General features: G+C 39.9%; 2 protein-coding genes across 7 annotated transcripts in view; one reads left to right on the forward strand and one right to left on the reverse strand.

Moving 5' to 3' along the window:
* hdac9b (histone deacetylase 9b) overlaps positions 1 to 4496 on the forward strand; it is a 36087-nt gene extending 31591 nt beyond the window's left edge. For all 6 annotated transcript variants that reach the window (XM_029451752.1, XM_029451753.1, XM_029451751.1 and 3 more), the window contains 3 exons: positions 161 to 338; positions 468 to 682; positions 2607 to 4496. In XM_029451752.1, coding sequence (XP_029307612.1) covers positions 161 to 338; positions 468 to 682; positions 2607 to 2939 — 726 coding nt within the window. In that variant the 3' untranslated portion in view covers positions 2940 to 4496. The remainder of the gene's footprint in view (positions 1 to 160; positions 339 to 467; positions 683 to 2606) is intronic.
* Positions 4497 to 25716: 21220 nt separating this feature from the next.
* On the reverse strand, positions 25717 to 27033 carry twist1b (twist family bHLH transcription factor 1b). The gene is made up of 2 exons (XM_029451822.1): positions 26378 to 27033; positions 25717 to 26204 (listed from the first exon to the last, which is right to left on the reverse strand). The coding sequence occupies exon 1, from the start codon at positions 26908 to 26910 to the stop codon at positions 26404 to 26406; it is 507 nt and encodes a 168-aa protein (XP_029307682.1). The 5' UTR covers positions 26911 to 27033; the 3' UTR covers positions 25717 to 26204; positions 26378 to 26403.

The raw sequence follows: 27033 nt of genomic DNA on the forward strand, positions 1-27033 counted from the left end.
GAGGACTGTTTATCAGATGCAAGAATGATTTTCATTCACATAAAACAGTTGACACTTAACCCGTTACAGTTCATACAAATGGTTATAAGTGACTAACAAGCCGACTGCACATCATGCGTCATGGGAATTAAAGAATAACCATTACTTTCTCTTCTCTCAGGCTGCCATGGGGTTGAAGGACAGATCGACAGAAATCAAGCATGGGCTTCCTGGGCACCTTCTGGGCCCTGTGCCCCTTCAGACAGGCCTCGAGTCTAAAGTGAGCCCCAGTCACCAGGCCCTCCTCCAACACCTCCTCCAGAAGGAGCAGATGAGGCAGCAGAAGATACTCTCCTCCGGTTAGACTGCGTTACATGATGTTAAACATAACATTACGTTATGTTACACTACACTACACTACATATTGTTACATTTTAAATTCAAGTATTTCTAATATTATGTTTTGTTTTTTGTTTTTTTTTGTCAAGGCCAAGTCCCCATGTCATCACACCCTCAGTCTCCTCTGGCCATGAAGGATCGCCCCTCCAGCAGTCGGCCTAAACTACCAAAACACCGGCCCTTGAACAGGACCCAGTCGGCGCCGCTGCCTCAGAACACACTGGCCCAGCTGGTCATCCAGCAGCAACACCAGCACTTCCTGGAGAAACAGAAACAGTACCAGCAGCAGATCCATATAAATAAGGTATTTTGATGTTCATCAACATTCAAATCATAAGGAAGGATTTTGACTTTCAGATTGCTTTTCGCAACATTTTCAAGGTCTCGTGAGGTCCTATTTTACTGCAGGGAGTCTGATTGTATCACTTTAAGCACACAAATGCGTAACTATTTTTAGCATTTTGTAAAACTATCTGTGGTAGCTCAGGTTTACAGACCAGGGCTGTTGTCTGTTCTTCTCTGGTGTTATTTCTGCAAAGCAAAGAACTTCTGCCTGACTTCAAATGGGGGAAGAAATGCTTCCCCTGCACTAATTCTGTTATCTTAGCTTAAGGCATCAGTGCTGTTCACATGCTAACTCTGTGAAATTCAATTCAGCTAAGTTCAAATGAAGGAAGAAAGTGCCCAGAATACATTTTGTTCCTCTGTGGCAATATTTGTGTTTCTGTTAGCTGGCCGAGGTGAACTCGCTATACACAGAGTGTAATTATTCTGGTGAGGGACGTGTGTGAGGTGGCAGACACAGTGAAAGGCAGCATTGTGTGAGCTCACATACTGATGTGTCCCTACGCTGGGCCTTTAAAGAGCCATGGGAACCATAGAACAACTCATACCTAGAAGTAATAAAAAGCACAAAGCACCATAAGCACTTATAAAGTAGTACAGTACAGATGTACAGCTTTAACTGTAACAAAGTGTTTCAGTTTGAATTCCCCTGTAACACTTAAAAATAACTAACACGTGTCAATGCCAGGCAGCTGAAATTAGTTTTAATATCAGCTGCAATTACTGAAAAGTACCCTGTGAAGTACATTTGATTTGAAAAGAGCTTTGGAATAATTGCGACATCTTGTCTTGGAACACATGAACATGCCCTGCTCTGATCACTCAGGCCAATGAGATCGCAAGTAAAGCCTCTTTAAGTGGAGGTTATAAATGGCCACTAATCAGGGATGAGCCCTCAGTGTTTACTGAGAGGGATCTCCGAAACATTGCCCTAATTAATTTCCTAGCAGAGGCTTGTCTACGGTTGTTTTTATACGTCCTTCAGTGACTGCAACAGTAGGGGGCACTAATGGAAATTTACAAGAGCTTAGGGATTTTAGGAAGCGGTACGAATAGTGTTTACTAATGCCAAGCTAAAGAGGCTAATTCTTATAGCTGAAAGGATATTTATATAAGGCCTACATTCTGTAGACAGTAATGTTGTTAGTTATCAGCTGGGGTCGGCGCTTCTCAGGCCTGCTCTTGGAGCCCTCTTGTGGCCGACTAATTAAACCATGGCACCATTACAGTAGTTAGGGTAGTCACCTCGCATGCCTCTGTTGTTGGTAACAAATATTTAACTATTTTTGCACTATTGCCCTATGAATAATCTAGTTTCCCTGAATGTAACTCCGAAAAAAGTTAGTTTACCAAAGCCATTAGCTAGAATCAGTTTGACATTTGCCTTTTAAAGTTGCAGTTGCTTTATTCCTTGCAGAGACAGATGCTTGTTACTAGTTGACAGTAAAATAAATAAATAAGGCATTAAATACACTAATATTCTGCATTCTGTAAATGATAGTTTGTTTTCTAAGTCTGAGTTTGTAAGAAACAACACTTTATTTAGCAACATACTGCATTTATCAACACCAAAGTGCTCACACTTGTGGCTTGTGTGGCCTCAATTGTCCATCACACAGTATATTGTATTTATTTCCATCCCTCTATAATAGCTAGGTATTATTACATACCTATAAATAGGCAGATTGAGACTGTATCTTTTGTTTTAAAAGTTAAGCAAATCCTTCTGCTACTCTTTGGATGTACAGTATTTGCATACTTAATGTTGTTCATGTGGTAGGAACCTCAAATGGTTATTTTTCTGTGGTCTGATAAAGGTTTGATTGTTAAAGATCATTGGCTGCAGGATATCATCATTAATGTGGAGCCAATGTGTTTTGCAGCTGCTGTCCAAGTCCATTGAGCAGTTACGTCAGCCCAGTGCACACCTGCAGGAATCTGAGGAAGAGCTGGAGCAGCAGCACAGAGAGCTGACAGAGAGCATGCAGGAGGACAGGCTGCCCCCTGGAGGAGTCATCCGGAAGCACACGCTGAGCAGTAGCAGCAGCAGTGGCTCGAGCGGCGAGCTCCCTGACGCTCACTACGGGGTCATCAGGGTCAAGGAGGAGCCGCTTGACAGTGAGGATGAGGGCCTGACCAATCAGGGCTTAGAGTCAGAGCAGAACCCCTATCTTCACCAGGTCAAAGGTCGACTGGTGATAAGAGCCATGATCTGAGGAGGGAAGAGCATGAGATCACACACTCGGAACATTCGCAGATAAACAATTCTCTACAAACATGGGCATCTACATCCCTGCAGTTCGCACACACACACACAGACACACACACACAGACACACACAGACACACACACAGACACGGACAGAGACAGAGGCCATTGCACAATAGGCCGACTCTCACTGTCACGACATATGACCCCTTCTCACTCAGCTGCAACCCACACTCTAAGACTCTCTGTTTGTGATCTTTGTGTAGTGATCTCTGTAAAATATGTACGTTTCACTTTTGTGTATATAATATGAAGACAATTTAGACCGTTCTTTTTAAGAGCTGCTTTGGTCGTCAAGAGTCCGCTCAACTGACAAAAACTTGTATGTACATATACTGTGGATTTAGCATCAAAGATGATTTCTAGAAGGTTGAACAGGTGTACAGCTTTTAAAGAGCCAACTCTCGTTCCCATTGTGTACATTTTTGCCATAAAATATTTGAATGCTCTTTTATCCACTTTAACTTTGAGAGTTATCATAAAGTTTGTTAAAGAATTTAAAACACTATGTACTCCACTGTTCTGAAGAAACCTGTGATGATCTTCCACGTTAAGTGGTTTCAGAAGTGAAACAATAATGAACATCTGTCTTAGAGAGAATGTATACTTAAATCCTAACCGAGGATGCTCCCTTAGGGCAGATCTTTGCGCTAGGAGTGATATTGCCATTGGAATATGCTCATATTGCAATTTGAAGGATAAAGCACTAAATCCCTGCTTGGGTGTGCAGGCATCTCCCAACACACCCTGAGTCTCCAGTCTCTTCTCTAGAGCGGTCCTAGAGCCAGGGCCCTGTGTTAAGCCGAGCTCTCCTCCCTCTCTCCCTCTGGGTCCAAATCAAAGCTCGGCGGGTTCCTGCCCAGCTTTCAGCAGAGGAGTCAGACAGAGAGAAAGAGAGAGAGGGCCGGGCAGGAAATGCCTTCTAGAAGCCAGGAGTTGGAGTGATTCATGTGTGCAGGAATGTTGAGAGAGGAGGACCTAGGGTTGGAGGAGTCCAAGGGGCCAGGCTTGAGAATTGATTTACTGTCAAGGCGAATTACAAAGTGAGTGGGGATATGGTTAAGGGAGTCCCTTTTTAAAGGGAATCGCTTCCTTCGTATTCCCTCGTGGCATGCTTACCTCAACATGCAGGTTTGATGTTACTTTAAAAAAATAAAATAACCCAGACGGGACCTTGCTGCTTCTTCTTCTTTTTTCGAGCCTGTTTTCCCCTGAAAGTGCCCATTGCGACATGTATAGTCCGTCTTAAAGTGATCAATCAAATGTATCGCATAGCCGTAAACTGTTTCATTTGTACCGTTGAGTAGAAAATGCTAGTATGAGGTTCTTTGATGGATTCATGTGAAAATCAAAACTGTCTGTCTTATACTGTACATTCAGATTGTCCGGTTTTAATGTTTTTAGTGTACGTAAACACAATCAGAACAATGTGAGTCTTGTTGTCTTGCTCCTTTGATTTGGTTGTAACGAGAACCCCCTTGCTGCCAGTGCAGGGGGGGGGGGGGGGGGGTTGGGGGGAGTGGGGTTGGGGAATCCTGTGGTCTGTTCATAGCAGTTTGCATTTCTTGCCTTGTGTGATAAACTTTTCTTTTTTTAAATAAAGTTAATTTACCTCTGACGTTCCTTTTCAGATTATTTATACATACAGTGTGTCCATATATATATATGTACATATATCGCATTAAGAGGTTGCATGCATAGGAAAGAAGGAAAACACACAAATCCATTAAGTCTTCTAAAAAATGTTCAAATCTTTCTGTTTTATATTTCAACTCACAGATTACATTCTTAATCATTTTCATCATTTCAAATGCACTTTCTAAATCATTAGTGCCACTTGCTTTTCCCACACTATGTCCTATAACCCAGCTCTTTATTTTCAGGGGATCTTTGTAACCCTTTAAAGGGAGCTTAAGAGGCTTTCAAAACATGTCTTTGATGTTAGCAAGCAAGGCTTCTTGTGGTAGCATTAGAGCAGTCAAGATAAGGTGAGCTGCGAGAGAGTGATATATTACTTGCGCATATTCTTTCAAACCAAGCTTAAGTAATTTCACAGCAAGCTTAGTTCATGGGACCGGTCTGATATGCTATACACGCAATGATGAGACTGGAAAAGTTCACTCATAGTCTAATGTTGCTCTCTGCAAAACACTACTCTGAGAACATCTTTCAAACAACTGCCTGCTCTTTGCTTTGTGCATTATGGCTCAAGTGAGACCTTTTAATATATAATACATGTTATACAAACTCTTTCATTGAGAGCTCCTAAAGTATTTTCACAACGGTGTAGAGTTCGCATTAGGAAGTATTTGAGTTAAATTAGACACTGACTCTTTCTTAAGTAGACTCCATCTGTCTTGGGCTTCAGGCCCTTGTGATTTTAAATGAGCTGTTACAAAGGCAGAAAAAATAACGAAGCCCAAATCCATCTGCGCTGCCCCTCCCCAGCTGCCCACAGAGCCAATTGTAAAAGCAAACAAGCATTTTTTAAAGGTGTAAGGAAATAAGGACGACATAAGCTTAACTATTTCCTCTAAACGGATTAGATTCTAATTGAGGCCTGAATTTTTTATCACCTACAGTGCTATAAAAACTAACAATTTGGAAGCAAGACTGTGATATAGATGACGGCAATGAAGACTTTGGAGAGTCTTAAATATCAAGGTGTCAACTCAAAATGACTTTATTTTCTAATGCATGAGGATCAACAAGAAATCATATTCTTATGATCTAATCACCTGCCAAATCTTGAAATGAGATGTTTTGAAGCAGAATCAGAATAACATGCAACTCTCCTCTGCTGGCAACACGAACAAACACAGGGCTTACATATCCTTATACCACATGAACAAACCTCATGAATTATGTTTCATTTGTTGAGTTAGCTTTCTATATGATGCATAACAGTCTTTTCAAGATTTCTTCATAGCTGAGAATGTAAAAAAGGAGTTCCTTGCAAATGAAATAAATCTAATTCTAAGTGAGTTTAAAATCCTACAACCTGCTGTAACTTCCATCGCCAAACATGGTGCCCTTCTAGTCCGTCCTACTGTAGCCATCTGATTTACACCAGAATCCAAAGTGAATTTAATTAACTGCCTCTGACAGCTGCTAAGTATTGATTAAAAAAAGGCATCAATCCTCTGCATCCCGAGACTACAGACCCCTCGACTTGTTGAATAAGGTAACTATGAAGCTCAGGCTGTCGGCTGGAGATTTAATGTTTCGGCATCATGCTGAATACATGCTCCACACATTGCACCCTAACCTCTGAGGAGAATAAATCACACAAGAGGACAGATCTCTCATTTGAAAATGACAAATCCTTTACATTTATTTTCTTGCTTTATCTCTTTGTTTATCCACTTGTATAATCCATCCTCTCTGAGTTCCTGTCATTACATAGTTCATAGAAATCACAATATTTATGAAAAACCTCATCTGGAAATAATAACCAAATGTTCTGTACTTATACCTATTTTTCTTTGCCAGCTATTACTGACTTGCAAAATGTTCCTGTACTTTCTGATAGAACACGCTGGAGTGGCACTAAAGGATACTTTGCAATTCTGCTGCAATCTTCCCCAGACTTGTAGTAATATGTGCACAGTTTAGGGTTTCCATTTTTTGAAAGTTACATATGATAATGGAGTTTCTAATACAATACAATACAATACAATACAATACAATACAATACAATACAATACAATACAATACAATACAAGGACCATCTGTTGAAGTGTTTTACAAAGCAGCTTCTTTCATCGGGCTGTGAGACTCCCAAACTCATGATACACACTCCACCACCATTTATGTTATTGTTTATTTCTTATGTAGCATACATTGTTCTTGTTCTTGTTCTTGTTCTTGTTCTTGTTCTTGTTCTTGTTCTTGTTCTTGTTCTTGTTCTTGTTCTTGTTCTTGTTCTTGTTCTTCTTGTTCTTGTTCTTGTTCTTGTTCTTGTTCTTGTTCTTCTTCTTGTTCTTGTTCTTCTTGTTCTTGTTCTTCTTGTTCTTCTTGTTCTTCTTGTTCTTCTTCTTGTTCTTCTTCTTGTTCTTCTTGTTCTTCTTGTTCTTGTTCTTCTTGTTCTTGTTCTTGTTCTTGTTCTTGTTCTTGTTCTTCTTCTTCTTCTTCTTCTTCTTCTTCTTCTTCTTTTTCTTGTTCTTGTTCTTGTTCTTATTCTTATTCTTGTTCTTGTTCTTGTTCTTCTTCTTCTTCTTCTTCTTCTTCTTCTTCTTCTTCTTCTTCTTCTTCTTCTTCTTCTTCTTCTTCTTCTTCTTCTTCTTCTTCTTGTCAGTTCTTGGTGTCTGGAATCTAAAATAAGGGTTAAAATGTGTGTTGAAAACCCAAAGAATATCAATGTAGAAGAATGTATTTAAACACTATTCTACTACTAAAGTGCTCTTAATAGTCAAATCACAGTGAAGCATATTTTAAAATGATTACAGTACAGTACAATACAGTGATATATCACCTTTGTTGCCACGATTACACATTTTAAAATTCAAATAGTGTGTCATCTAGTAAATTATGACCTAAAAAGTGTATCACATTGGCATTATATATTCTCAGTTAGAATATGCCATAAGGATGTCATGCAGAATGTGTTTGATGTTAGCTGTTAACGAAGGAAATTGGTTTGGGTTGTCATAATATTTCTCATGTTTTCATGATTTCATGATTTTGACACAGCGCATATAAATATTTTGGCCTCATAGGTCAAGTTGAATGAGGAAGTCATTTGTTAGATGAACCTCTATTACTTCAGACGCTGCCCACCAGAGTTGCGCGTAAAGGAAATGTTCCAGCTTTTCTGTGTGCATGTCAGAATTCGTATGAATCTGGCATCTTGTAGTACAACGTGGTGTTTTTCTTTCCATGTGCTGTTAACCGTGCTGAGGGTGCAGGACAGTGCAGCACTGGCAGCTGGTGTAAAAAAAAGTGCACCTCAAAAAAGCAAAGAGAAATAAGAGAAATGATGTCAGATGTGTGTGCAGTCGACTCGTTTCTGTTGGATTCATTGTCGTCTTAATTGTCTGCGAGGCCCAGATTTCTTTCTTTGATGGCTTGTGTGCCTTTCATTTCACAGGAAATCATATACTTTACAAGATTAATACTTCAATAACTGTATTTCCAAAACAAAGCTTTATTTAGTTCAGCGAGCATTTCAGAGAATTGTATACTCGTTGTTTCACACTCCATGTGGATCAACCTGAACCACAGGAGACGATATTCAAGATAGAGCAGAAGAAGAATTCCACATCCTTTCTTGTCTCTTGAGATAAAACACTGATGACCCAACATAGATAGCGTTTATGTTACTGTCAGTCTCTCTGACCGGTGTCATCCATACTGTTATCTTAGCCTTTAAGGATTAATATACCTTTTCAAGTTTAATGAGATAAGAGATCTGGGGGAGTTGTCCCCCTGCTGCGTTCAAAGACCATCCGGCCTGAGGAACTGCTTAATCTCAGCCACTGATTGACCTGGTTGATAGGTGATACTGAGGAACCACAGTGGCCCAGGGAAGTGGCCTCTCCTCTTAGGAGATGGGGACTGGCAAACTTGGCCTCTGCTGTCTGAGAGAATCCCATCATTGGGGCTCTGGCGTCCTTGGGATGCCGCTTCTCTCTTTGATTCCTGCGACTAGGCACTTTTACGTGTCTCCCTCCCTCACACCAACCAATCCAGAGCCCATAAAGCAAGTCTGCTGCTCTCCAGCTAGTTGGACAGGACGTGTTTGTAAGTGTTGCCTGAATGCACCGCCAGCAAAATGACACCCAGAGGGCTCGTAAGACTTGTGATTTCTTCTCCAACCCCCGTGTCAAGAGACCATTTTAAACTCCAGTTTAGTTCTCCTAAAATGTTGCCATTCGTGGCTTGTGACCGTGCACCACTGGGGTTTGTCTCATGATCTATATGGCATGGCAAATGTAATGTATTAACTAGGGACATAATCATAAGAGAAACACAGAAATCCAAACACCACACAATAACCTCAGACATCAAAGAAAATGTGTTCTTGAATAAATATAAAGATCTACATCAAATTCTGACCTCGAAATAACAATATTAATAATCATTTAACAAATATACATTCAACACCGTGTCCATATTATGGAAAGCATGTCTGCGGTTTATTTCTACATTTTTTCAGATAATCCAGGATATTTAAGACACAAGATAGTGAGGTAGTAGGAATGCTGCCAGGGGAAGCATTGCTCCAGGGAAATATTTTTCAAGAAGGGTTTAAGGGCTCTCTCATTATCACTATATATAGAGAGAATAAAATGGGGGGCCCCTGAAAAGGTCCCCGAGGTATCGAAGGCAAGGGAGTTCATGCTACACACTATATCACTGGCTAATCTCTGAGGGAATAATGTGTGTGTGGATACATGAGGCACGTGTTGGTGCAACTGAGCAGCAGGTCGGAGACAGTGGGAAAAGCAGGGCTCCAAGCTCCATTAATGTTGCTGCTGCCATGTTTGCTCATCTGTGCAATTTCCAAATAACGTCATCACTCAAATACACCGAAGGATACGCCTGATGCCTGTGGGCTGTGTCATGTTGAATTTACTTCTATTTAATATGTCATATTTTAAGGTAATCATAGACGTGATGTTAAAGTACTGAAGTGATACATTATCTGAAGAGTTTATTTAAATCTAGTTTATTTGATATTCAGAAGTTATTCAAAAAGAGAAGAAGTTATTTAACATCTATCATTATGTACAGTTAAAATGTATTTTCTCCCATGAAGTCATATTGTTTTAAAACCATTTTTCACAGTATTCTCAAAAAGTGGTATTGTTTTAAACTGTGGGCATCTCATTTAAATATTCAATTCAATATTAAAAGCACACAAAGGGTAAGATTGAAGCAGATTCAGTATTCAGGAAATTGAACAATGGAGGTTAATTCTTGACCTTGGAAACAGCAGGTGGACAAAAGATTCTCAATATAAAGTCCAACTTACTTGTTTTTCTCTCCAGCTTTCAACCATATTTATGGTCTTCTAGCAACTAAAGCAGGAGGGCCACGAGATATCTTTTGGTAAATTAACAATTCTTAATAGTTTATAACCTTGTTTAATGTATAAAATGTAAAGTTTTCATTCATTATGTATCTGTTCTTCCAGGAGACAAATCAAATCAAAGCTGCCGTGTATTTATTTTATGCTTCACTTTGGTAAAAGTTCTTTATCTTCGCTTTGTGAAACCGCAGTAGAATCCTGAGGGGTCATGTAAAGTTTGAAGCAAACGTTTCTGGACAATATATGAAACGTTTTAGAAGTCAGTCCAGTCGTGATATGCCCTGGAGAGTCACTGTATAATTCACATTATTCATAATGAGGAATGAACTCCACAGTTTCATGTTGTGTGACTGGTTTGGGCAGAGGCCAGACTGTGAAGCAGCTCTGTGACAGATCCACGGTGCTACATCACAGTTTCAGCAGAACAGTGTAGGCTCGTTGTTGTAACGCACCACTAATGTAATGTAAGAATGTGTTACCCGACCAGGCGGGAATGTGTGCCCACGCTGGTGCTCGGAGTCGTGACGGAGCATTTCTTTTGACAAAGTAGGAAATCACCATCTCCATGAGGGGATCATGTGATTTAAATGCATAGAATGCCACAACTTGTGGTACACTGAAGTTAATGGCAGTTCCCCTCATGTTTTGAAGTTCAGCTGGCACTGCCACCTCATATGGCCTGGTGTTAATCTGCCATGAACAAGCCTGCATTATGCCAAGAGTGTAGTAGAAGTAAGTGGGAAACAGGTGGCCTCGACTTTCTCCCATTCCTGGTCTGAGCGCTGGCTTCGTGGACAGCCTGCATTCTTTTGGGGGGAATTTCCTCCCAAGCCACTTTATTAGTGAGTGAAAATAAACCTCAAATATTACTCATGTGTTTACACGGATTTATGCAATGAAGAGTCAATTTTAGTGACTGACAACGTCATCATTTTGGTAAATATGCTCGTTTGCTTTCTTGCTGATAGTTAGGCTTTGTGAGAAGATTGACAGGCCTATCACTTTCACAGCTTAGCTTAGCACAAAGACTGGAAACAGTGGGAAACAGCTAGCATGACAAATCTAAAGCTGACTCATTAATACGTCACTTTGTTTAGAGGCGCTGCTAGGCGGATTTAGACTAGCTGTTTGTCATCTGAACACATCTTTGAAGAGCTCCAAGAATAAAAATAAAACATGAATATCACTGTATAGTCAACACATTACTCCATATGTAAGACAACAGATGGTCTCTGTTGAAAGAATGTCCACATCTCATCTTCAAAAGACCATGTCCACAGTGATAACACTTATATCTTGGCCGAAGTCTTCTGGGTTGTAACACATCGCGACTATCAGTGACTGAATGAACATGAAGGACTGTCGTTGTGTAGGGTTTTGGAAACGTTTCAGGTGGAAACTTGACGAACCGACTGTGAGTTACCGGTTTAGGTTATAACTTATTTAATTGGCTGCTATATCAGGAAAATCCTTTTCATCCCATAGAATCCCTCAGATTTCTGAAACCAAGCAGTTCTGGAGTATTTATTGCCACACAATCCCCTACAGCATAAGATTTGCACAGGTAGTGTGTTGTAACCCCAGGTTGTCACACTAATAGACGCAGTCAGGTGTCAGTCAACAATACGCAGACAGCCTGGGGATTCATGGCAGCTCCAGTCCTCCTTGGACAGAGATGAGAGAGTGCGGGGAGAAAGAAGGAGGCCTGCTTTCCATAAAGTTCTGGTATCCTGTGAGGCAGCTCCACTTCATAATCATAAATCGTCTAGATGGAAATTGGGGGTTCGTCATATCCCAACATAACAGGGAAGTTTCAAAATCAAAAGATGGACTGGCGGTTCTCGTGACAGTTTAATATCAATGGAAAGATTTTGAAATTTCCCAAAGTTTCAGTTTGGTTTTATTTGAAGTTTCGCAGCCATAGAAGTCAGCTACACAATGTTTGGAGTTCAGTGCAAGTTCAGCTTGTGGAAAACCTTTTTCTTCTTACGATGGACATATATTTCAGCTCTTTTTCTCTTATCCTCAGAACTAATGGATGTAAAAAGTTAATATCTGTGATTCTGGGTTTTTGAGTCTCCATGTGATCGACCCAGCTTCTTCATCTCGCTCCTGGAGGCTGTGGAGGCCTGAGGTCCCCGGCCTCTCCCTGGCTTGTGCTCCGGCCAGCTCCAGCCCATGCATGTAATGCTGTTTGTAATGAGAAATCTAAACAGGGAGCAGCAGTGAGGCATGACAGGAATGTGTTTCCATTGGACAGAGCTCCATGAAAGAAAAAGAGAGGAGAACAAAAAAAGAATAAGAAGAAACGTTGAGGCAGAGTTGTGTCCAGAAGGAGTGCTCACTTGGGCCAAAGCGGAAGACTAATGTTATTGTACATTGGCTGTCACTCTGCCAGCCCTCCCTCACCAATTGGTTCCTACCAGTTACCAGTTCTCCCCCGCCTTTCTCTCTCTCTCTCTCTCTCTCTCTCTCTCTCTCTCTCTCTCTCTCTCTTTCTCTCTCTCTCTCTCTCTCTCTCTCTCTCTCTCTCTCTCTCTCTCTCTCTCTCTCTCTCTCTCTCTCTCTGCTTCCCCGAGACTCTGTTTGCTCAGGTGGACAGTGACACAGTTCTGAATGAGCCCCAGTCGTCCCACCATCTGCACGCATGGCTGTAGACTGTGTCATCGAGTCAGAGTCCGGAGGGGCCTGCGGAGAGCTGGAAGTTGAAGCTCCAACCCGGGTTCACTCTGGATGGGAGGGAGCAGGAAGTTGAGGGTCAAACACTGGGAGAAAATGGAGAGAAAATGCAAATGCAAAAAGAAAGCGAGTGGCATAAACAGAGGAAGAACAAACAAAGGGAGAGAAGAAGTTGGGGTTAAAATTGAGGAAAAGAAAGATAAAGAATGAGCGAGAGCTTGATGTGGAAAAAGAAAATCCGACCACCCATTTAGAAAATGAAAGAGGGGTGGTTGTAGTCTGTGGAGGCCGTCTTGGTTTATGGTCCATGGAGGATGTCTTGAAACAGCCCTGTTTAGAGTTTATTTTATCATGCCACGTCGTCTCAGACCCTCTGTCAGGAATCTCATTCTGCAAAGACTAATTACAGTGTAAACACTACATTAAAGTCTGCAGGCCACTCCACTTCACTATTTACCTTCTCTTCCTAACAATCCTGACATCCCTTCACAGATTGATTTTTTTCCATAGAAACCTCGTCTGCTGGTGTTTATTTGTTTTGAAAGTTGCATGCAATTCATGCTGAAATGGATGGATACAGATTTCAGCGAGAAGACAAATAACATAGCTCAGTTTGAAAGGCAGCAGAGTTAGTCCAACCTGCAAAATGCAACTGCATTTAAGTCTGAGCATAACCAGGGTTTCCAGGGGGGGGGGGGAGAGTAGAAAATACCAGCGTTTAAGTTGCCAGAACATTCAACAGATACAGTACATTATATAACTGCTGAATGTCAAAGCGGTCCAACACTCAAGGGATAAAGCTGAACACAAAACGGAATATCTCACTCTTTATTAAAAAAAGACATCCAGGAAACTCTGCTTCATTAGCACATGCACGGGTGCCGAGGAGTGGTCACTCAGTGTCAGTCACCTGCACGGCCGAGCCAGAGAACGTAATCACTACCACATGAGGGCCAAAGGGCCGGAAGAGAATGCTTTTAAGGCAGCCAGAGAGTTATGGCCCCCCAGATATTTTAGCATATAAAATAAACAAGGGAATTGCTACTGCGTGCAAGTGTGTCACTGTTTGTAAGCTCTTTGTCCATTTTATGATAGCTGTAGAATACCTGACCCGACCTGCTTGTCTTGTTTGCTAAAACAGAAAGTTAGTTACAACAGCGCTGTAAAAAGAAGAATTTGGATCTTTTTCTTTAGTAAAAGAAAAAATGCTACACCATTACAAGTAAAAGTCCCACATTTATAATAAAAAGAGGAGTTAGTAGTTAGTAAAGTATTACTTTTAGTATTAAAGCTCTCATTAGGTGACAGGACGGCCTTCATCAGTGTGCTATTACTGACCTATTATTACTTATGCGCTAAAGTGTAAGTTTTAAACGCTATTGGAGAGTTTAATTTGTACCAATGCATCATATCTTGTCAGCTGATCATATGTAAAATCTACAAGTAACTTTATCGCTCAAATACATTTAATGCCGTAAAAATGTACAATAGTAGCCTCTTAAATGTAAGTAGAAGTATCTAGTTGGATAAAATGGAAATACTCAAGTAAAGCACAAATGTCTTAAGTATTTGAATACATGAACGTTTTTTACACTTAATCAGGATTAATATGTAATTAAAAGATGAATAAAATCAGACACGTCGTTACACAAAAATGCAGCATAATCCCTCCGTATTCGTCAGTGTATGACTTAAAAATAGGAGACGATAGCGTTGGTGTGTGTTGTGTGATTCTTACAGTGACACCTGAGGAGTGTTGATATTCAGGCTGGGCCAGTATACCCGGCAGCTGCCTGGGAGGTGTAATAGGTTGTCTTACAAAGCACAGACAGGAAATGAACCCTGGTATCAAGCTTGAATCAGTTACATCTGGACTCAATTATTCATCCTGGTTGTTTTTGGCCGGTGATAAATGATTTAGCCACACAGCTGACACCATTTCAATATATTTCAACATTTCAACCATTACAAATATAACTATGATATAGCACAATGAAGAAAAAAAGTCATTTTAAAGCAATTGTGGTGACGAGAATGTGGTTCACCTGCAGCTGTGAGAAAAACTATTAAATTATAATAAAAAATATATATTTTGGCTTGTTGGTGGCTGAATCATCACAACACCCTCTTTGCTGCTTGATTTGTCTCCTCACTGTGTTTTCTCTGACGTGATTAACCATGTTCTTACACAATCAATCTACACTATGCCTTCTGTAATTTCAAAATAAAGCAAACACATTATTATTCTTACCTTGACACACTGATCTGATGCCGAAGCTGATTTCAGTATTTTGTTGCACTTGCACGCAGGGTGGAGAAGAGCAAAAACATTCAAATATCTTCCCAGTCCAAATCAAACACTGCCGTTTCTGGTGTGACCACAGGAGGAAGTTTAATAGCTCCTTGGAGGTTATGAACTGTTGACAGTTAATAAGTCATAAAATTTCCCCTTAAAGAGGATGCTAGATTCCATCTGCAGGGCACCCAGTACAAAGAGCCGGAAAGTAAATATCTTGCAATGGAAGTGGACTGGAATCTCTCAATGGCTGCTCATGCAGAGTCTCTAGAGCATGTCCCTCAAGGTTTCCTGATTTCTCGAGGCATGAAGGAAAAATGACCACATTACCGAGTAATTTTCCCTTAAAGTACACTGACTTATATGGGGCCTTGGAAGTGGAGGCAGCACATTGCAGGCAACTGACCTTCGTGATTACACCTCATATTTTTGTTCTTGTCATCTATTTTCTTTGGCCCTTGGGATATTTGCCATGGTAACAGCACACAGCGGGCTGTCTGGGCTGACCCATGCTGTCCTCTGCATTTCCCAGCTTGGCTGTGATGAAGGGAAGTCTCTGCCCATGATCCCTAACCCCTGATGAGGAGCGTTCTCGATTTCAGCTCCAGGTCCTGCATGGGCCTCACATCCCTCTCTGCTCCTTTTGCCATCATTGTTTCACCCCCCCCCCCCCCCCCCACACCCTGCAAACTGTACCAGATTACCTAAACTGTCCCCTCTGGCCTCTCAAAGAGAACAAGTGCTGGTCGTCAGAGCTTGAGCACGCTTGACATTTAGTTTAAATAAATAAATTCAATAGACATTTTGGGGATGTAGGCTTCTTCACTATATTTTTAAGATATTGCCCGTTAGACAAGAAGCTCGATACAACTCTCAAGTCTATAATATGACACTACTGCAAGCAAGTTAGCTTAGCTTAGCACAAAGACTGGAATCAAGGGTCTGTCCTCAGGTATCAAAATGCCCCTGCTTGTCTTAAGCTAAGTAATCAACATGTTATATAACTTTTGTAGCTGCAAAGGGATTGCCAATGAACGATAAGCAGACACATTTGGAAACACCAATTTGTGAGTCGCCAGATGCGTTAACTTACCACGTAGTTTAATATAAAAAGGTTGTTAAAATATCTGCAAAATAGTCATGCAGCACAATGTTCCTTGTTGCAAATTAGTCATATATTAATGTCATTTCTAGGAGACAGGGTTGTCTCTGTTGAGGCTATAATTGTACATGCTGCTTTGACAGGTGTCCGTGCCTATGCCGTGACACCGGCCCTATAACAAGCCTGGAGCGACCGGGCTCCTCGTCGGTGATGAAGTACAGCCACAGATTGGAAAGAAAATAAATCAACAAAAGTACAGACACACTCATGAGAGCTTCACCTGAGAGCAAAACTAACAATGTTTTGGCTGATTCCTCTCAACATTTAGGACATCCTTATCCTGCGATACCCAGGGAAGGAAAGTTGTGTTTTTTGTGTCCTCTGGGGTTGAAAGAAGAAAATCTATTTACAAAAGCATGAACATATTTTATCACTAGCAGCAGGGGCAGGAGTGTTTTAATGACCTGATCCACAGGCCTCTGGCTGGCTGCAGGCTTTCTCAAACTGCAGAGAGTCCAATGCTGTGCCTGCCAACCCTTGGGGCAGCATTGAGATGAAACAGATAAGATGATTGTCTCTAATGAAATCCAGATCTCTAGGTCTGTCTGGACGACGACTAGCTGAGCCTTTTTCTCTTTTCCTCCTTTTCTTTTTTGAAGGGGGTGTTCCATATTGATCTTGAATTTGAAGGGAGACTGTGGAAGTCGCTGCCTAATTCAAACCAGAGCTCTTGTACCAGCCCTGGTGGAACTTTGATACCGTTTGAAGTGCCGCAAGCGAACATGGCACCGTCGGCCTGCTGGTCCCTGCTGTCATGACAACCCTAATTATCTTCCTTTAAGTTTTACACAGGAAGGGAACCATTATGTTTCTTTGGGCATTTGCATCTCTCTGGGGCAAGTGTTAAAGGTCGGGGAAATGGACCAAAATAACACATAAAGCAGAGCAAACTTATGCGTGTGTGAGAAAAGGTGAGTCACTGCAACACAACTGATACTTTGGCAGGCATCGCTTTTGTTAAACATTTCATGAATTACTCACTTAAACATATGTTCCCAAGGACGGTTGAAACTCCAACTTTCTGCAGTATTTCGTCAAGGTTACAGTAAAGATGCCTCTTCGTACTATAAACTATACATGTTGCTTTTTTAGATTTTCTTGCTAACTCACTGCATTTTTTTACTTTCAGTGCATCATTAAAACTCCGCTTCCTCTAAAATAGTGCATATTCTTTTGTCCAATAAAAAGCACAGGAAACTGCATGCATTGTGAAATAATGAGCCTCCTGCTTCAGAGAATTATTTTATTAACTCTTTGAGTTTGGTCCTAAAAAAGCAGCAGTCTAATCACAATACATTATTCATTCCTATAATGTGATAATACACTTGTAATACAAAATAAACACAGCACTGTTTTTCCTGATGGTTTTCCAGTTGTGTTCAGACGTCGTCCTGGAAAGTTAATGTGCCACATGTATTTCTTTGCTCTTGGATCATGTACGCTGGTACCAGACTATTTGGTTCAAAAACAGCAGAACATGGCCCAGACTAAACTGCTGCTTTTCACACAGTAGAAGCGGCGGCTCTGACATCTTGTTCTTATATTTTAGAAAGGGAAAAGTGAATGACTGCCAATCACCTGCATCAAAGAAGCACTTTCAAGTGATAAATAGGGATTTAATTCATTGCACAATTCATTTAAGCTTTATTTCCTTTTTTATATACTTGGATGAATACAAAAGAAACACATGCTGAAGTCACGCACAAGATGATTTCATACAACCATGCAGTCACTAATGTTGCAGGTACAAATTGAATGAAACCCTCAAACAAAATCTCTAAATAATATATCTTCTTTAAATCTGTTTGCGAATATATTCTCATTACTATACTCTAAATCCAGACAGTGGTGTTAAAAAGAATAAAAGCCTTGAATTAAAGTGTTTTTCAGCGACAGAGCGAGCTTACTGCTCAGTTTACTGTATAGAATCAGATTTCTGTCTTTTACTAGAGTGGTACTTTTCTATGTGATGGATTTTATTACTGTGTAATAGTGCATATAAAAAGGACGAGATAATGCCTAAGAATGCCTGCTAATAAACAATTAAAAGACACTTAAAGTCATGTCAGTTATCACCCAGATCTTATCAGACTGACCAGTGTGGCTGAATGAAGGGCCTTAAGTGGTGTCGCTCTGCCAGGGGTCACAGAGAGCTGCGAATCAAAGGGAGAGCCAGAGGTTGACCAAACACGCTGTTCTCCCACTGCCCTGATGTAAAACTATCTGCCAAACACCAGTGCTCCTCTTTGAACTTGATTTAGCACTAAGGTCACAGCCGGTCCTCTGTTGTGGAGGGTGAAGCCAGCACCCTGATGACATGGAGATAGAGGAGATAAGATGATGTTTATGTTGTCTTACGCTGAGATGATCACTGGGCTTTCAATGGGGTCTCACGCAGACTTCACTGTTATAATAGTTTACTACAACTATTATAACGACTCAGGCTATTTCAGTAGGGAGCAAGGAAGTATTCATTTCATACGTAAACATGAGCGGTTTGAATATGCGTAATGTTTTAGATATACATATTTACACACATTGTCGTGATGATACTTTATAAAACTGAAGTCATCAGTGAAATACAAAAAAAAAGACTAAATGTTTTTAATAATTAGTATTAAAAAAACAAGTATCAACTAAAGAAGCATAAAACTAAAGATAGCTGCTTATGTATATGTCAAAACAAACAAACTTGTTTTTCATATTGTTACTGTTGTTGCTGTTGATGTCATTGTCTTGGCCACCTGACCAGTTGGCTCCTCTGGCGGTGGACTGAAGGATCCTGACGCCATGTGTGAAGAGTCAGCGTCCTGCACCAGCGCTCCTGCTGGGATGTGAGGAAATACATGATGAGTCATAATTTATATAGAACATTAAAGCCAGGTGAGAACTTGCCTAAAGCAACACATATGAAAATGTATCCTGTTTATTACTCAGTGATAAATTCTATGGCAACAGTTGGAAAGCTAATTAAAAATAAAATTTCACATTCACTATTTAAAACATCACAGCTGGCAAATTTCATTCACCTATTTATTCTCCATTTGCAGTTCAACCACATAGTTTATTTTATTTTCCAATTGGCAGTTTTATAACTCAGTTTGTTGTTTTTTTTACTCTTAAGCTGCTTTTTAAAAAGCTTTATCAGAAAGGGTGCTAAAATCAAGTATAGCACACTTTCTGATAAAGCTTTAAGAGTTTAAGAGTAAAAAACAACACACTGAGTTATAGAACTGCCAATTGGAAGAAAAAAAATATTGTATATAATATTTCAAAATTGAAGAAACACATTGCCTCTTCAGCCTCAATGACAGTTAGGTTTTTTTAATTGAGTTAAAGTTTTGTTGAGGCTTTGGCTTAGCATCATGCTACCTCAACAGGGTTTTCATTTAGTTTGTTAATGTTACATTTGTGTGCATTTTGGGATTTTTAAGCATCACTTCATATTCATTAGAAATTGTGAAGAGATGATTTGATGTCCTTTTTGACCAACTAAAATGACTTTCCACCCCGGTCTGTATTAAAACTCGTTTTTTGCAGTAATGGTCAATTAGATTCTCCCTGCATCCACATAATGCCTGCTCAGAATTCACTAAATTGGATAAGAATAAAGTATTTAAGATGGTTCAGAGGGAATAAGGAGATCATTGTAACTCTAAGTAACAGCACATCAATTATCAGCGTGACATTAGAGTCCCGGTATTCAGTGTTGGTGGGACTTTTGGGCCTGCAGGTTAACGAAGGCAAGGGGATTAATACCTGGGGAGGCGGTGGAGCGCCCTCGGGGACCAGAGCGGGGACGCTGCATCATTAGAGACCTATTAACCTCCGGCAAAACACAAGGACTGCATGTCTCACTCATAAAGGAAAAATTGTGCTCTGCCTTTATTCACATCCAGGAAGACGTCACTTTGAATCAGTTTGAAGATTTTTAACAACTTTTACACACTTCACATATGTGTCTATTATAAAGGAATGATATTGAATTTATAATCACTTAAATAGATTTTACTGATTGTTGCATGTGCTTTATAGGAGTGACTAAATGTGTGGCTCAGTTTCCACGATGAGTGAGACACTCATCAAACAGTTTACATTCGATAGTGAGGTATTCTTTTTCCCTCTCCCCTCAGAAAATAATCCTTTGTATTCCATGCTCAAACTGGGGCTATAGTTATATACTCCATCTTGATTGAACATAAACAGGAATGTTTGAAATCACTACGTTGGACTACGACTGCCCTCCGCTCCGTCTGTATGTTTATACTTCCTGTGAGGGGCCCTCTATTTATGGACAACTGAAGAACACAAATAATCATTCCCCCTCCAGTGAAAAATCTGCTTTTATTATCTGCAAAGTTTTGCAATGCCTTTGTGTACGCTCACGGTACCTTCTGATTGCCTGTTTATTATTCCAGCGTTTCTGCTAAACCAATGGGGATCCGGCCAACTCCAAAAAGGTGCCAAGCCTTTTCCAGCCTTTTCCTGTCTGTGACATCAGCGTGCATCGCCCTAAAACACACTGATCCGTGTCTTGTCTGCAGCCTGGGTGGCACACATCACACGCAACAAAGGTTCAACATGCACAAGTTTTTCCTGTGCCCTTCGGACGTGTATCATAGGACATCCTTGGTCCTGGATATACTCACATCGCATGCCTAAATCATGCCGTCATTCTTCATGACCAGTGTACCTGAAAGGCTGACCTGTTATGGCTTCTCATTTGCAGTTGAAATCTGTAATTTGTCAAGTTAAACATGGTGTGTGTCCACAAGCCTTCAACTAGAATCAAACAAGCATCTATTTAACATTTTCTCAAACTTCCAAAGGCATACAATTCCTCCTGTTGTGTCCACTTCTATCCAAATATCTCAAGAAATTATATTTCTGCATTTTAACTTTGCCATAGATAATTTACCTCAAGGGCCATTTAACTTCTCAGACAAAAAGCTTTATGTTGTTTTTTGATCCCGGGATGAAATACTTCAAATCTTTGCAAATGAATGATACTTTAAAAGAAAGAAAACATTTCATTGTCTCCTTTCTTAATTGTTAAATGCAAAAATATGTGATGAAAACAAGTTTTTCTTTGTCTTTCGAAAGATTAAAAGAAAACTCTGAAATCATGAGAAGAAATCAGTAAATCAACAAAATGTCAAAAACTTTTAGTCAATCATTTTACAAAGCTAAATACTCAATCATAACTCTTACTCTTTTGTTCTCACATGTTTACATAAATCAAGTCAGTGCACCGCAGGTGTCTGCACTGTTTACACATCAAGCACTGATGAACCTGCACAGAAAGTATCCTCACTTCTCAATGTCAGGTCAGAGGTACAGTGTTACAGCCTGTGTTGGATCACACTGGTCTATATAGAGACAAGTTTAGATATTCAGAGGACAATACTTTTTAAAGTTAGATTCACACATGTTTCCACAGTGAATTGTTTCAGTTTGTTTTCAGTTGACAACTCTCGTGAACCAACAGTTATCAAGTGTAATCTGTGATTTCAGGAGATACGTTTTGAATTGGTGATGAAAAATAAGAAGACTGTGAACATTTTGTTCAAAGCTGTATCGCCATATGAGCTTCTTTTCATTGCAGAAATAAGAGTTTTGAAGCAGAATGAATTTAGCACATTCCTGTTGCATTTTTCTAGAACGTGTCTCTCCAACTCAGTGTGCAATTAATTCTCAGAAACACACCTGTGCATGTACATAAAAACAGAAATAAAAGTGTCAGGTTTTTGATTTAAGAAATGACTCTTAAGCTTGAAGTACGCTTTTACATGTACGGCTAGATGTTTTACTTTAATTCAAAGTAAAACAGATTTATTTTGTTGCAAAAATATTGTGTGACAAAGAAACTCAAATAGTGTGACAATGCATTATGATTTTCTTAAACTGGTTGTTTTTATGTTCCGGTTTTAGATGTTTAAACCAAAACAGGTTAAAACTATAAAATGGATTATTATCATCTTCCTCCTGCAGTGAACCAATGAAAAGAGGTTGAAATATGAAATTCCATCCTTTATTCTTTGACACGCAGTTCTCCCTGATCTGATGCCTGATCTCATGGGGCTGTCAAGTGAAAAAGTATACACAGCTGCAGGTAGCTGCACATTCATAACAGCAGTAAAGGTCCGTTGACCTTAAACAGACACTCACAGCTGCCATCTGCTCAAAGATGCAAAAAGAAATGATGGATTATAATATTTTTTTTAGATTGATATCATATTTCCAACCAAATATTTCTACAAATTAATTTCCTCTGCCATCTTCTGTCTCAGCCACAACAGAGTTTCCATATTGCACCAAAATAAAGCAGATTTTCCATCTTTAAGACACCTCTTATTATAAACCTATACAATGAAATAGCATGGAGTCAATGGTAGACAAGATGGCTGCTTTCAACTTGATTCAACAACTGTGCTGACTTTTCATGTGTGTATCAAATAAAATGCCCTCTCAACAAAGAGCTGCATTCTAGATGATAATGTATTCAATATTCAGCAGACTCCAGATGCAAGAGGTTTGCGCTGTAGCTGTCTGTTTCTGTTTAGCTTCTCCTCTGTTTCCTTGCCTCAAGTGCAGTCCTATACTCTGATCTTATCTCCACACAGTTCAGTTACTCCTGCCTTTAATATTCGTTCTGAGGCATTGTTAAAGGTGTGGATGAAACTGTGTGTGGGCCTGAAAAAGTTTGTTTACCGACCAGAGGACTTTTCACTTCTCACTGAGATTTAAAATGGAAAATCTGGAATTCCACTTAAAATTGTGTAACTGGCAGTAAAGTCTGCACCTGCTCTTTCCTGTTGAGCTCAGAAATACACTTCTTAATGCAACGACACACAAGTGATTTAAGTCGTCTGAGTTCATATTGGTAAAGTTATTCTAACCATCTCTTACATTACTGATCAGTATGTTTTTAAAGTAAGCTGCACTAAAAAACTAATTAAATAAAGATTTTTATAAATACAAAAAAATACATACAAGTAAAAAATGTATTAAAAGTAAAAAGAAAAAGAAAAATCTGGGAGGCCAAAATAAAAAATAACAAATATGGTATTGTAATATAATTTTTGAATAACCTGTATGACGGGATACAACACCTGCCATCTGATGATGCACGTGAATGAACTGCGATATTTCGAGAGCTTTTAGTATGAAAAATAAATCGACACATTAATTATATATTTTCCGCTAGCAACCCATGACTACAGCTTCATACAATGGCAAGAACTAAGTGCATTAAATAATTTACTTATTTTTAAATAATAATAATAACAATAATAATAATAGAGGTTGTTCAATAACGATTGATTAAGATCGCAGATTCACAGAAGTTTTAAGTTTAATAGTAAGCTGTACAAAGATATCCAGAGCAAATTAATAATTTAGAAACATGGAATCATTACTCAGATAATAAAGAAATAGAACAAAAAAAATAGTAAAATGTCATTTGATAGTGCAGTAAATTCTGTCTATTTATTCAACTTATCCTCCATGTCTGACACAACAGTTCTCGTATATAGACTTAGTCGGGGTTTATATGTCATGCACTTCTTTTTTCTCCCAATAGCTGGATGATAAATTCTCGTCTGTTTTTTTTCAAGCCTCCTCCCTCCCCCCAAACACACACACACACACACACACACACACACACACACACACACACACACACACACACACACACACTCACACACACACACACACACACACACACACACACACACACACACACTCGCGTGCGCTTCAAAGCAGTCTGAAACGTCGACTTCAGTAGGCCCGTTAGTGTTGGAAGCTTTGGAAAAACATCCTGATCTTCACATTTCACCTTACAGACAAATGATCAGAAAGTCCACATCTCACACAATAATAAGTATTACAGACTTTCTTTTCTTACAGCCTACCTTCGTCTCAGCGCGGTCAGTCAGCTCCATGTTACTCCCTGCAGGTGGCCCTTTTTTATTAATCAATTTTAATTAAACCTACTGATGATCTGAATGTACTACAGACTCACAGGTTCGAGTCTGTGTCGAAGCAAAGCTCCTCCGAGCTCTCTCTCTGCAGAGTAATGCGCTGCACGGCGAGTCTCTCCACAGTTCGAACATCTGCTCGTTTCACGTGACTTTTTTTTAAAAATACTAACATCTGTTCTAAATAGGTTTCATTCTCTGCCTCTGCATCGTGTCAATTGCCAACTCCTCTCTCCAGAAAAAAGGGGAGAGGAAACTTATTTAAGCCTATTGCATTGCGTAAAGGCCTGACTTGGACATTTAAAAAGCTTTGTGTGATACACGTCCTTGTTTGTAGGCCATGTTTATTTATCTGGTATTGAGTAAAAACAACTCTTAACTGTAAAAGTCTCAAGAAAGTCTGTTTATTGATGTGGACTGTGAGTGTGAAGCATTTCCCCTCAGCATTTCAGTGAGAATAACCTCTATGTAAAAACCTACAGCCTACCTTCACGGCCTCCTTAAATTTCATAGACATCTGGGAATTCCATACATGCCTCGCAAGCCAATTACACACCTTCAAACGGGCACACACTTTGATTTGGACAGTGAGGAACACTTTCCCAGATCACTGAAATAAATCACAGCACGATAACAGTATGAAAGATTTATTTAGTGACAATAATCGGGAACACATTTTATGCGCAAATACTTATTGGTTATTATCTTTGCAGATCTGCAAACATCGCAAGAGATTGTTGCCAATAGATCAAATATTCCAATTTATGATTTAGTTGTTTGATTTAGTTGTTATGAGTTGATATAGGACAGGGCATTGTTATGCTACAATAAAACACTGTAGTAGAAAGTCGTGTTAGTTTCAGACAAAATGGCAAAGATCCTGAGCACTTAACTGCTTTGCTGTTTATGTTCAACTGCAGGCAGAAGAGAGACTGTAGCATGGGCGAAATAGCAGGCTGACATGACCCCAGTGTAACTTATGTACTTATAATGGTGAGTCTCAGGTCCTTAATCCAACTGTAAACACATCCAGGAAAAGAGAGAGTGAGAGAGAAACTGGAGACTGCACGAGGCTTTTCAAATTTTAATTAAAATGGAATTTTAACTTCGTTTATACAGACTGACTCTTTTTTCTTCTACAGCATTTTTTTTTTCAGCAGCAGTAAAACTTTTTCTCACGTTTGAATTGTGTCTTAAAGAGTTTTAGTTATACTAAATGATGAGGAAAATTTATTTTTTTGGTTCCTTTTGGATGTGTAACAATATATATAAAAGAAATAGCTGCATGTTCCTCCAACGCTTTCACTCGAGCCAATAATAACTCCATCTGTTTTCCCAAGTGACTGGCGATATAGTGGAAGCTTTTGTCATTAAATCTGATGTGAAGTACAGTCCACGTGATACATGCACGAAAACTAGTTCCTTTATCATTTTCGTTGCCTAACAAATTCCAGTGTTTATTTTTTGAAATCGTAACTCTGTTCTCAGCCGTCTGTTGGCTTGTCACACAAAAGAAAGCCAACGGCAAACACTTTAATTGTCATTTTCTTTAATGCAAAAAAATATACAAACATTTACAAAAAAAACGATAATAAAAAATAGGAATACATTTTGTATTTCAGACACAGGATCTCTTCCTCAATGTAACACGTTTCACCAATAAATAAATAAATGTATTCTGAAAATATTTTTTGCACAGGTTAGATCCACACAGTCAGCCTATAATGTGAGCTACACCACCAGTTGACAGCCTCACAACTGCTTCAATAATGCACTTTGACATCCACAGAAATAAGTCCAAAGACGTGCATTAAAAATGTCTTTCCCTTTAAAAAAACACAAAAAAAACACATGATATTTTCAACATTCGTCGTCAACAACATGAAAACGCTTGAGAATGGGAGTGTATGGAGTTAATGCACGGCTGCAGGTCCCAGTCGGGCCTCTGCAAAATGATCCCCCAGAGCTTCTGTCGTCTTTGGTTTAAATAGAGTGATCCCATGTATCCAGCATTGGACTCCAGATTTGTCCCGTCAGAATGTGATTAGAAGATTCAGCAGTCACCTGGAGGTTAGACAAGGAATTAATTATCACTAAACTGCAGAAAAGTAGGCCTACACACAATCATTTAGTTGCATTAGACCACAGTACAGCTATACAATAACATTTGACAGTGGGTTATTTTTTCCATAGTTTAATGCTTAGATTATGCATTTTTAGTTGAAAATCAAGCGTACCATTTAGGGCATAATTTCTCCAGATGCTAATGAGATGTTGACATGGACCAAGCGCCCTCCATCCTCCACACAGAGAAGGCGTAGCTCAGCCTCTCATGAGCCACATAACTACAACTTGTCATTTTGGCGTCCAGCTCGTCGCTCTGCAGCACCTGGTAGAGGAAGTCGATGTATCTGGCTGCAAGTTTTAGGGTCTGTATTTTGCTGAGTTTGTCTGAGGGCAAAGTGGGGATAATCTTCCGCAAAGATGTGAACGCCTCGTTGAGAGATTGCGTCCTCTGGCGCTCCCGGACGTTGGCCATGACCCGCTGCGACTGGAGCTCCTCGAAAGACTGGGGGCTGCTGCTGCTTGACTTCTTCCCTCTTTTCCCAGGGGTCGGGCTATCTGAGTCCTCCCCGTTTTTCCTGCTCGGTCTCCTCTTCCTCCCACACCTCTTCGGCTGACTGTCCAGCTCCCCCTCGCTGTTGCTCAGGCTGTCCACAGGAGAGACTGGGGAGCTGCCCGATTCTTCCCCCAGATTTTCCTCAGACATCTCCACTTGGGTAGATAGCGTCCAGAAAGTGTCCCAGCAATGATTTCCCTCTCATGAAGTCACGGAATTGGTCCACCTGTAGATCTATCTGGCTTTGAAGACACCAAAGTATCCATAGATGGG

This window comes from Cottoperca gobio, chromosome 16 (assembly GCF_900634415.1).
Source record: "Cottoperca gobio chromosome 16, fCotGob3.1, whole genome shotgun sequence".
Lineage (NCBI taxonomy): Eukaryota > Metazoa > Chordata > Actinopteri > Perciformes > Bovichtidae > Cottoperca > Cottoperca gobio.

What these genes read in the sequence shown, in the direction of transcription:
- twist1b (XM_029451822.1), bottom strand. Translation starts at nt 26,910, where the DNA reads ATGTCTGAGGAAAATCTGGGGGAAGAATCGGGCAGCTCCCCAGTCTCT.